Genomic DNA, 12,846 nt, shown 5'->3' on the forward strand with positions numbered 1-12,846 from the left:
TACCCTTCTTTCCTAGTTGGAATGCAAAGGGACAAGAACGATTTAAATAAAATTATTTTCCACTATATAGATTTTCCTGGAGGGGGGAGGTTATTCCTTAAATGCAAATTCTTCATTCTGATTAAAACCAAATCTCAAAGTCACCCCCAAGTTTATATTGTTGTTTGTTTCCTTCTCAAGCTGCCCCACACCAGGATGCAATGGTTCAGGGCACATCCGTGGGAAGTATTCAAGGCACAGAAGGTAAGACACCTTTGCTGGGAAGCAAAAGATTTGCAGAGAGGAGGGAAAAGGCCAGATGGTGCTCATCTGGATGTGCCTTTTCTTCCCTGCTGGGTCAGGAAGGAGATACATCTGTAATTGGATTCAAGAATTAACTAAGCTGCTGTAGGCTCTTATGGTATATCCCTGAATCTACTTGCTTCAAAATGCATTCAATGCTTTTTAAAATTTTGACCCTCTGATCTCTGCATTAGAAGTAGCATGGAGAGCTTTGCAGTTCCTGGTATCTGTGGCTGAATAGTGTTGCACAAATTTAAATTGATCACAGAAGGTTACAGTCATGATTTTACAAAAAATCATAAGATTTGGGCAAAAAGGAAAAAAAAAAACCTTAGAGATCATCTAGTTCTAATTTTATAGATGAGGAAGGTCACTCAACTAACCAGAGCCAAGGCCCAGTATCCCAGGCCTGCTAATTTCTAATTCAAGGCTCTTTCCACAACATAGCCCTAGACAGAATCACATGGGACTTGAGTCCCTTCAAGTTCTTGTGCTTTGGTTTACCAATATCTTTCTTAAAATGTGATATCCAGCACTAGGGGTAATATTTCCATATGATTTGACTGAAAGGAGAATTGCAGGATTCCCCATCTCCAGTATACCCTCCATTCATCTACCATGAGGAGAAAATAGGGTCCTAAGATTCTTGATCTTCCACAAACAGGAATTCTCTGCTCCAGAGAGAATGAAGTGCTTCCACAGGCTAAGAGTTGTCTACCAAGGAAGATAGTTAATCATCTGCTTTCTCCAGAACTGCTGGACTGGATTCTGGACTGCTCCAGAGGGAGAATTTCACTCTAGAGAGAGAGGATCCTAAAGGAATCCCAGAAAGCTGTGGTGAAAAGATTCAGTTTCTTCTTGGCCAATGACTTTTCTAAGGATTCAGTGTACTTCACCATCTTGGGAACTCCTAGGCATCAGCTGGCCAGAAAATTCTCAGAAAGAATATGATCCTTAAGGCATTGCATTCCTATCCACTATCTCCTGGGGAGTAAAGGCACCAGGAAAGCCTATTCCTACAACTTTTTCTTACTTATGTTCAATATTATTCTTTTGCCCTTTCCAGATGCTTACCGCTATACCTCTTCTCCCAACACCAATAGGGACAAGAAATAGTAGAGAAGCTCAATGCATAAGGCATGTGGACCACAGTCTCCAGATTAAAATGAGAAAAAATTCACATCTCTTGGAAACAGCAAACTCCCCCTCAATGTTAGTGTCTGCAGAAAGTCTCAGCTGCTTATCCTGATCTCAGTCTAACACTCAGTCTGACCAAGTCACAGTTTGGAGAACTACAACTTCTTTTTCTGAACACAAAGCTTCTGTTATTGATGCCCAAGATTGTGCTAGTTTAAAAAAATACTAATATTATTGTTAACTCACATAACATTTTTAGATTAGTAAAATCCAGATCTTCTTCACATTAACTTTTCCCAGCAATATCTTTTTTTTTCACCTTTACTTGAACAATTGATTTTTTTTTAAATCCAGAAGCAGAAATTACCATTTATCTCTATTAGATTTTACCTTATTAGCTCTGAGCCTTTGTTTTAATTTGTTGTGATCTTTCTGGATCTTAACTCTACCATGCAGTATCTATTTCTCTTGGTTTTGTATGAAACATAATGACTACCATCTATACCATTATCCAAATCACTCCTAAATTTTAGAACAGAACAGAGAGATCACTAGAGCACTCCACTAGAGATGTCCTATCTAGGCAGACATTAATCCATTAAATACAACTCTTTAACTCTAGTTATTCAACTAGGTCCAAACCCTCCTAAATTTATCACCATCTAGTCCACATCTCTCCATCTTGACCATGAATATATTATATGAGACACTGTGTCAAATGCCTTGCTGGAATTCAAGTACATTATGTCTATGACATCCTAGTAACAGTCTAGTAATTCTGCCAAAAGGGAAAAGAATTGAATGTGTCCTAATAAATTCATACTGGTATGTAATGATCACCTTTTCCTAAGGACCCATAAAACATTCAATTAATTAGAATTCTAGAAATTTGAGATTGGGTTCATTGGCTTATAGTTTGAAGGACTAAACTTTGGTTTCTTTAGGGAGGCAGTGTGGCTCAATAGAAAGAGGTCTGGGCTTAGAATCGGTAGGATCCTAAGTTCACGTCTTACTTACACTTATTAGCTATGTGGAAATGGGCAAGTCACAAGTTCCTCGAGTCTCAGCTTTCTAATGTGTATATGTAACAGGTGGCATTCATATGTGTAGACCTTATCTGATAGAGCTGTCCTGAAACTCAAACAGATTCAGGTACAGTTCTACAAACCTTAAAATCCATCACAAGTGTCACTTATCAGTAATATTACATTTTGAGAGAATTTTGCAACACTAACCCTACTGCAGTATCATGGCCCTTCTATCATTTTCTATATTTTTAAGAAGTATTGGCTGGGTTGAATTTTCCTTCCACAATTAGAATAAGGCTCATTTTGTGAAGGCTTTTCAGATAACCATTGCATTATTCATGTATTCATTCATTCTTTATTCAAGAACCATTTATTAAATAACTTAATATGTGCCAGGTACTGTCTTAAAAGTACTAAGAATAAGATAAAAATGAAAAACTGTTGCCTTCAAGGAGATTATATTCTAATCATCATTTTATGAGGTTATCATTAAAATCACAAAGTTAAGGGGAGTATAAACAATGGAAATAACATAATAGATAGCATTTATTAGCACTTTCAGGTTTAGTGAGCACAAGTACTAACTCACTTTATCCCCACAACAATCCTAAAAGGTAGGTAGCATTATTATCCCCATTTTACAGATAAGGAAACTGAGACAGAGATTAAGTGGCTTGTCCAGTTTTGAACAACTAGAAAATGTTGGGGATGCATGGGGGAGAGGGAAGAAGAGAAGAAAAGAGAGAAGTTTATCTTAACTGGTATTCCTGACAATCATCCTAATCTAACCTGAGGATAGAATAAGGAAATGGTTTTGTAATATCATAAAATATCAGGAGTGAGATTCAGAAAAGAGTTGTTCTGATTGTGAAGATATTTAAATTCTATAAAGAGTGGTTGAAGAAGCTCATGCACTCAATCTTTTCCCCTTAACCCTGGAAATATTAAAAACAAAACAAATTCTCATCTGCACGATTTGGCTGTTACAACCTGGGCAACAAAATTGATGTGTTGACCTCCCTAGGTCCCATCTATGTGTAGACTTCCTTGTGCCTCTGCTAAACTGCATCCTTTCTTCCTTCCAGTTTACAAAGCTGTCCTCTAGCGAAGAAAAGAAAGCTTCAAGACACAGAGGCGGAGCACCTGGTGTCCAAGAGGAAATCTCATCCTCTGAAGCTGGCTCTTGATGAAGGCTACAATGTAGATAGTGATGGCAGTGAGGAGACGGAGGTGAAGGAGGATTCTGTCTCTGATGAATCGGAAGGAACTTTGGAAGAGGAAGAGCCTGAACCCATAGAACAGGAGGAGATTCATAGCCCGGAGCCAGCTGAAGGTGCTTTGTCAACTCTGATTAGAAAGTTTGCTTTTTCACATTTTGAACAAAGGGCATTTAGTGTAGCTGCAGAAGAATTAGAGTCCCTGTGAATCCTGGTGTGGGGGAGGGAGGCAGAGTGTCAAGGGAGGGAGAGGATGTCAAGGGAGTCCCATGTTTGAAGGAGGATGGACACTAGTTTGGCTCAGCCTGCCCAAATCAAGAGCACACACAGCCCCTCTGAAAACAAGAGGTTTCTTGTCCTCAGGAATTCTGGGAGGCTCCCTCAGAAAAGACCAAATAATTGACATGGGAGAGACACCTGCAGTGGTGTGTGCCTTTCAGGATTGCCTGAGCTTCTCCCTTGTAAATGTCCTGTTGGCCTGAGCTCAGCATTAAGAAAAAAATGTTATGAAAAAGGACATATTACAAAACATAAATTACAGAAGTGATTTAACCAGCAAAAGGATTCACTGCAAATCCCCCTTTTAAAAATGTACTCCTCTAATGCATTTAAAATGAGGCAATTTACAAACATTTGATTTAGCCATGACAGAGTAAAGTGCATTTTTAATATCTTATTATAAGAAAGAATTATTCTAACATGGCAGTGCTGGTTTAATTTTTCTTTAAACTTTGGCTTATATGAGCCCGGGCTTAAAAAGAAATTAGCTTAGATTTATAGGAAATTAGACAAAAGAGAAGTTTTCCTGTATTCTTTTAGTGAAAATTTTCCTTGGTCTCTGGGTCAAGGGTGCAGGACTAAGAAAGGTCTTTGTTGGATGAGAAAATTTGGGAGGTTAGGGGGAAGAACAGAATGACATTAAAAGATGGTAAGAGAGAAGTGAGGAGGAAATTTTATAATGAAATGGAATTTAGGGATCTGAAGGCCCTTCTGTTAGTTTGCATAATTACCATTTACTCATTCAACATACATAAATGTGCATTAAATACCAAGTTTATTCAGGGGCATTGTGCTGGGAGTGGCTGCCGGGAGCAAAGAGACACAAAGATAAATAGTATTAACTTTGGTCTTTAATGGAGTTAGGATTTTACTAGTATGAATTATCCTCACCATTAGTACAGCTCACAGCTTTATCAAGCATTTCCTGTATATATTTCTCATTCAGGTCTTTCATAAATCCTCAGAGGGTCCATTCAATGCAACAGAACCTTCTTTACCAATATAATATTTGGACTATTTGTGTTCTGTTTCTCATTCAACAAGACCCACAAACCTCCTTTTCTAGTCATGAATGTCTGCCATATTTAAAAAAAAAATTTTTCTTCTTTTACTCTTGTGATTTGATTGGGCTAGGGAATTCATAGTAAGGAGTTTTTATTTTACCAAAACTAAGACACCTTCTTCTTTATCTGTAATTTTAGTTAGAGTTGTCAGGAGCCCCAGGGGTAAGGCTTGAATCCAGGTTTTATTGATTTGGAAGCCATTAATGCAAACCTTTCTATAAATAAGGCAGACGAATAAGACAGGAGTGTCTGGAGTTCAGGGTCTATTTGGGAGAAGATAATATGTGTGACTAATAAATAAATGCAAATTAAAACAAGAAATGTACAAAGTGCTAACCATCTGTCAATGGTATTTTTGCTACTATCAGATCAAGATGCACTTAGGCCTGGGAAGGAAGGGGAAGTATTCATAGCTAGTCTCTTCTTTGTATAGGAAGGAGCCCTACCAAGTCCCACTACAGACCGAATGCATCCAGTGGTCCAACCGGCCCCTCCAAGGCCAATTATAGCAGCTACCAGGAAATCATTGCCACTTCTCTCTTAAACTTGGGCCAAATTGCAGAAGAAACCTTGGCTATTGAGGGCCAGCTGCCTGAGAGCCAAGGGCAAGCTGCCAAGCCCGGAGCCAACATAGTCCACCTGGTTCAGGACAGGGCCGGTGAAGAGGTATCCGGGGAAGAGGGAGACAAGGAAATCTTCATCCAGACCGAAGATGCTGAGGAGGTCATTGAGGTCACAGGCGAGAGGAGAGGAGAGTTGTGTCTGGAGTCCCGAGAAGGTCTGGCCAGTCAGGACTCCCGCAAAGCCCAGACTGGGGCACAGGTCACCGAAGAGGAAGAGGACGATGAGGAAGAGGACGAAGATGATGACGAAGAAGACGAGGACGAGGAGGAAGAGGAAGAAGAGGAGGAAGAGGACGACGAGGAGGAAGAGAAGCCCCCTGAAGTGGTCTGCGAAGAAGTACCCCACGCCTCTCAGGATCCCCCAAAGCCTCACTGCCCCAGTCAGCTCAGCCCTCAGCCTGAATATTCGGTCATCGTCGAGGTGCGCTCCGACGGCGACAAGGACGACGATGCACACTCCCAGAAGTCTGCGGTGACCGACGAGTCGGACATGTACGACATGATGACCCGGGGGAACCTGGGTCTCTTGGAACAGGCCATCGCGCTAAAGGCGGAGCAAGTGCGGGTGGTGCGGGAGCCAGGCCGGCTGCCGGCAGAAGCGGGGAAGCCACTCCCTGCAGACTGCAAGCCAAACAGGCCCCTAGACACAGTCCGGAAAAATTACTACAGTAAAGGTAAGGTGGTCCTACGCCGTTGGGGCCCTCCTCCTCCCGCAGCCTGTTAACAGATTCGCCCCGAAGCCAGTCTCTGCCGGCCTTGATCCTGACCCCTGCCAAAGCGCTACGCCCCTAATCTATGAATCAGTCAATAAATATTCTTAAACCTTAGTGAGGGTTACCTATGTGCTAGCATGCCTTAGGCCCACTCTCACTATACTCCCCGTTTTAGTCACCTCCTGAACAGTATGCCAGGACACCCTGCCCCAGGTGCGGCTGTTGCCTCCTGGGTCCCTGCTCCCTCCTCCTAGCTTTAATCCCCACTCCCCGTGGTTGACCTGGTCCCTTCTCTCCACCCTCCTTTCTAGTTCTCCATGACTGTTTCCTATACATGTCCTGTCCCAACTCCCCGCCAGGGGCTAATCCAATCTCTAGGCTGCTTTCCTAACTTAGTTCCCTTTCTCTCAAAACTACAGGTAGTTTTTTAAATGTGAAAAAAATGTAAAAGAAAAAAAAAATGTGAATGTTGCTACTCACATATAGCTGGCCCTGTCAAATGGAATTTAAGCTGCCTTCTTTTCCTCCGACATTGAGTGGGTAGCAGCCCATAGAGAGTGACAGAAAGGTGGAAGGTGGGAAGAGCCGTCAAGAATCCAGTCAAAAATAAAGCTACTGCTGAATGAAAGATAAATGCAACTTGGTTCTATCCTCAAAAAGGTTCTGGGTTAACCTGCAGTGAGTACTGATGAGAACTGTTACAGATCCTATCACTCAATAATAGTTGATGGGAAGAAGAATGAGGGCCAGGCAAAGATAGACTCTCTAAAGTATTAGAAGAGAAAAAAAAATATCAAGTGCTCTGTAAACCTAAAGAGCAAATATTTGTTAGCAGTTAGGGAAAGAAATTTTGAATGTTATCACCAGAGGGCCTAAATCTCCTCCTAAATGCCTCTAGTGTTTTAAAATCTCATCCTGCCAATTAAAAAAAGCTCGGAGAATTAATTTGTTTTTTTGTTTTGTTTTGTTTTGTTTTTACAAATTTGACCCAAATGACAAATATAAATAGCTTTAAAAGTTGCAGGGTCCCAAACTTGGAGGGTTGGAAGGGATCTCAGTTCAACCCAGAAGTTCACAAGACAAGTCTTTAGGAAATCCTTAACAAGTGATCCTGTGTATAGTCTTTGCCTAAAGACTTCCAGTAAGGGAATTCTGTACATGTTATTTCCCCAGACCAGTCATTTGTCCAGCAAATAGGGAAGAACGGAATGGGAGTATTCCACATTCTTAAAAGGGCTATCTTCAGTTATCCTGATCTATATCTTGCCACTGGACTCAAATGGCTCCAGAGGAGAAAGTGAAGGTGGTAACTTTGCAGAGCCTTTCCTCAATTAAATCCAGTTTACTTGCATGTCATGGCATCACACCCCTGATGTTATGGTTCTCTCTAAGAATGAAGGACAAGCAACAACAAATTGTATCTAAGTCTTCATGATACTGTTTGGAGTTTTCTTGGCAAAGATACTGGAGTATCTGTCATTTCTTTCTCTAGATCATTTTACAAATGAGGAATTGAGACAAACAGGGTTAAGTGACTTGCTCAAGGTCACACAGCTACTAAGTGTCTGGGGTTAGATTTGAACTTGGGGCTAGACTTCAGGCCCAGATTCCATCTATTGTATAGCTTGCTGCCCCAACTATCCAGATACCAATTACCCTAGACAGAATCAGAAACCTGAGTTCAAATCTTAGTTCTATTAATCACTGATTTAGTGACTTTGAACTGGTCAATTCCACTCTTTTGACTTTAATTTCTCCATCTGTAAAACAAAGCAGTTAAGCTAGCTGATGTCCAACATCCCAGCTCTACTGGTCCGTAATTGTACCTAGCCCTTTGGCTGGAAATATTTGAATCATTGATTGAAAATTTCAATTTCTGTACAAATGGTTGATGTTAGAAAGAAACAGTTTCCCCTAGTTACACCGGGATTATTATCACTTCTTTATTCTGGCTGGACATTTGGTAGTACAGTTCTAGTCTCAGGAAATCCCTGTGTCACCTTCCATGAACTTTCTTTTTCTGAATAGCAAACTGGTGTTATATATTGTAACTTTCCTTTTCTTATTCTCCCTCTGTCTGGGATCATCTGTCCATGTCTCTAAGTCAAAGGAAACTCCAGTTTTCCCCCTTTGTATTCCTTCCTAGATGCTTCAAGAGCTGAAAAGCGTGAGATCAAATGCCCCACTCCAGGTTGTGATGGGACTGGTCATGTCACAGGATTGTACCCTCATCATCGGAGTCTGTCTGGCTGCCCCCATAAGGACAGGATTCCTCCAGAGAGTAAGTACTCTTCACAGTCACTGTTCATATTAGACCATGATGTTTGTCCAAACCTCAAAGCTCTCAATGCATTGGTGTCATTACAGGGCCAACAGTTCATTTCAGGCCAGGTCTCATAGTGCCTTGGGCTGTCAGATACTTGCCCAGCTCCTCTGATTACCCATAAGCTCCAGATCCAGTGTCATAAGGACTGCCCACATAAAACATTCCCCATAACCAGTCATTGAACTCACAATTACAACATGTCAGATGTGCCTGCAGATAGCCAGTGGGTACATGTGGATGGTGTTCCAGAATACCAGCTATGGTCCATCTCTCCCTGAGCCTGAAATAGAACACTCTTGGAACATAAATAACATTCATCATTGGGTGTGTGGGATAATGGGATAATGACCAAATTGGCCTTATCTGTCATCCCAAATGTTGCAGGCTGGTATTAAACACCAAACTGCAGGAATTGGGTTTGAGGGACAAGGAGCTGGGGAAATGAGAATGGTGACCATATTAGCTTGAATTAAAAACAAACAAAAAGAAAGTCTTGGAAAGCAAATTATTTTCTTCATGTTTAAGGTTATCGCTGCAGGGGGAAGATTAGAATTATATGAAAACCCCAACGCATCTGAAGGATTAAAGACAATAACACCAGGCACTTGTTTTTTCTGCTATAGAAAGGCAGAATTCGAAAGAAGTAGATAGCTCATTTACTCCTCCTGTCTGTACAGCACACACAGTCATGTGCCCTCACGCACAGGAATACATACACAGACTCTACCTCCACTATACTTGATACTTGACCTAAATCTCAGTGCTAGTTTAAGAGTGAATGTCTACAACTCTTACTTTCCTATAGATAAACCTTAAATGAATATTTCTTTTTGCTGAAGTCCTAGAATGTGGCTTGTAGAATGATTTAATTGCCTGTCTCTTTTTTTTCAACTTTGCCTCACCTCTTCCCTTTTCTCCCTCCCTGTCTCTCCTACAGTCTTGGCCATGCATGAGAATGTGTTGAAATGCCCCACTCCTGGCTGTACAGGGCAAGGTCACGTAAACAGCAACCGGAACACACATAGAAGGTACTTGTCATGCAGCTGATAGGAGGGTGGAGCCACCAACCCACTCAGGGGACTGCAAACCGCTAACAACTGTGTCTAATGCAACAGTAGCCTATTGGCACATAGCCTGAAAGAGTCCCTGGGGCTAAAGAAAACCCAGAGTTTTCTCTTTTGTGATTCTTATTCCCTACAAGCCTGGTTATCATCCTTGCCAATAACTCTGAGGGAGCTTAGGGAGATACTAACTGGGAAGGGAGAGAGAAAAGGACAAGACTGGAAAAGGGGTGATATGGAATGGCCAATTGTGATGGAAACTGGGGCCAGAAAGTTATTTACAAGACAGAAACTGAGTAGTCTTTTCTTCTCAGTTGAGAGGCAACAGGAAAATTAAGGGGAAAATATTCAAATTAGAGGTTAAAATGTGGGTCATATGTAGATTTTAATGATCTATTCCATGCCTGTCTCCCATGATGAAGATAACTTAAAGTTGATTGAACAGACTTCCATAACTCTCATCCAGATGCATTAATTCCTTGTGTTATCAATGATCATTTCTACCTAGACCAGTCAGACCTTATTTCATGCATTCATTCATTCATGTAATATACATGTATTAAGTACCTCCTATGTGTAGAGCACTGTGTTAGATGCTGGTGGAAATGCTAGATGCTGGTGGAGATAGAATTTCACTTCATCCAAGGAAAACTTACAGTCTACTAGGATTACTGAGAAATCTTCTAGTCTAATAAACCAGATAAGATTAAACTTAAAAACTCATTATAATTATACTATTATCACTCCAAAACAGAATTAAGTTGCTAAATTATCTTATTTTATATTCTTTTGATGTTAAAAAGTGCAAATATCTCTCTCTCTAGTTTCACATTATCCAATGTCTGTTATCTAGGAGACTTCATAGAATCCTGTAATTATTTTAGTTTATAAACCAACCAAGACCCTTTGCAGGCTAGATGTCTTAATAAAAGGTTATATTTAATAACCTTTAATTAATAATAATGTCTTAATAAAAGGTTGTACTGAGTGGCCATGATAAAGTCAAACCAAATCTTAGCTCTCATGACAGTAGGATCATAGTGTCTTTCTTCCCTTTTGGCTGAGCCCAAGGCTAATGGTGTTATATAAAAATAAGCTATGCACACAAACACACACACACACACACACACACACACACCTTATAGAACATGAGTAGCAGGAAGGTGAGAAGGAATTTTCCCCAATGGAGTCAATAATGAGCCCTTTCCTTGGTTGGGCTGTAACAGATGGTGATTGTCTAATTTTACTGGACAGCTCATTTAGAAAATGGATTTAGAGACCTGCCTTCCATGATCCAGTCTCCCTCTCCTGGGCATTTGGATTGTGACTAGTTACCATCATTGTATAGCTCTGGGTTAGGAGTCAAAGGGCTTGGGTTCATTTCTTGATTTTGTCACAAATGGCTAGGCAAGTCATCAAACTCTCTGAATCTGTTTTCTCCTCAGTTAAATGAGGGGACTGCGTCCTTTTTAGACACAATAAGCTACCAGGCTTGCCATCATAGCTCAGTTTTGAGTTAGATCCAGACAACAAGAATGAGGATATGTTCTTTTTCAAAGGTTCTTATTTAAAGCTCTTAAAAGTCAATCAAAACAACTCCATACCCAAAGACAGCAAACAATTGTGTAGAATGCAATGTTGGCCTCCTGGCCCACAACTTGAGATTTCCCTTTCTCTTCCCTTTTTTGGGGGCAAATACTTTAATTAAAATGAAATTCCATTGTTGACTTGGTATTTTCTGAGAACATCTACAATGTGTGTGGCAGATAGAAGCAGCCTGTGGTGCTACCCTTTCTTAGAGGGTGAAGAGAGTGACTCCAAAAAATGTTTGTTGAAGATCAATGAGCTAGATTTAGATTTCAGCAACAGTCAATTCAACAAAAAAAAAGCACTTACTGTGTGCAAAGTACTATACTCAACAGTAGGGATAGTAAGATGAAAAATAATCTCTGTCTTCAAGTAGTCAGTAGCCTTAGCTCATCCCTGAGGTGCATATGACATTGAGGAAGATAATTGTGATTAAAAGTAAAGTGTGATAAAATTTAAAAAGAAATTCCAACTAAAGGTTCTAAGAAAATTGATAGAAAAAGAAAACACTTTCAGCAGGGTGATTGGGGTAGACTGCATGAGAAAGGCAGCACCTAAGCCAAACCTTGAAATAAAAGAAGAACTTTAAATAGGCAGTAATAAAGTTCTTGAATGCGAAGAGGCTAGGGAGAATGAATGTTGTTTGGGAAGGAACTAGCTATCCAGTTTGTTTGAAATAGAAAGTACATGAAGGGGAATAATGTGGAATAAAGCTAGAAAGGTAGGTTGAAACCAGATGTAGAAGGCTTCAAATGCCAGGTCAAGGATTTCATATTTTATCTCCTAGACAAAAGAGTCACTGAAGTTTTGTTTTGTTTTGTTTTTTCAAAGAGGAAAGTAACCTGTACTTTAGGAAGAATGTTTTCGCAAGAATTGGAGATAGGGAAATCACTTAGGAGGCTAATATAATAGTCTGAATTCTAGAGATGGTGATTCAAAGAAGACGAATGCAAGAGATGTTCATGTTAGTAGAATCAATAAGCTTTGACTTCTAGAAAGGTGAATTGGAGCCAAATGTGTAGAGCCTCATATCAGATAAGGGGCATCAGATATAGCAAAAGTCCCCCAAGAAAACCTAAAATTTCGAACCAAAGTTCATATATTCAGAGTTTCATAGCTCTAGAACTGAAAGGGGACCTTAGCAATCTAATCCAATTCCCTCATTTTACAGATAAGGAAACAACCTAAGACCCAGGAAGGCTGTGGCTTTTATTTAATGAACAATGTCAGGTGACATGACCATGGTTCCCCCAAAATAGTGGAGGAAACATCAACTCCTATATGTTTACTACATCTATAACTTGCAAGTCACTTAACCTTCCTGGACCTCAGTTTTTGTTGACTTTAAAAGTCAACTTTTAACTGAAAGGCCAGAAAAAATCAGAGAAAGCAGAAAAGCTCTAAAATGTTGAATTTGTTGCATATCTAAAAAGAAAAGTGAGTTGTTTATAATATAGATTCACATTGTCATTGTGATCTTTCTGACCTACTTTGCATGAGGAAATGTTCATTCTATTTGTGTTTGTTAA

At 40.2% G+C, this 12,846-nt stretch overlaps 1 protein-coding gene across 1 annotated transcript in view; it reads left to right on the top strand.

The window, feature by feature from the left end:
* Positions 1-200: 200 nt before the first annotated feature.
* Positions 201-12,846, top strand: part of MYT1 (myelin transcription factor 1) — a 74,403-nt gene continuing 61,757 nt past the window's right edge. Inside the window, exons 1-6 of the mRNA XM_051973609.1 lie at positions 201-243; positions 1,349-1,397; positions 3,533-3,780; positions 5,441-6,304; positions 8,490-8,624; positions 9,607-9,697. Coding sequence (XP_051829569.1) covers positions 201-243; positions 1,349-1,397; positions 3,533-3,780; positions 5,441-6,304; positions 8,490-8,624; positions 9,607-9,697 — 1,430 coding nt within the window. The remainder of the gene's footprint in view (positions 244-1,348; positions 1,398-3,532; positions 3,781-5,440; positions 6,305-8,489; positions 8,625-9,606; positions 9,698-12,846) is intronic.

The sequence above is a fragment of the Antechinus flavipes genome, chromosome 2, assembly GCF_016432865.1.
Source record: "Antechinus flavipes isolate AdamAnt ecotype Samford, QLD, Australia chromosome 2, AdamAnt_v2, whole genome shotgun sequence".
Classification (NCBI taxonomy): Eukaryota; Metazoa; Chordata; class Mammalia; order Dasyuromorphia; family Dasyuridae; genus Antechinus; species Antechinus flavipes.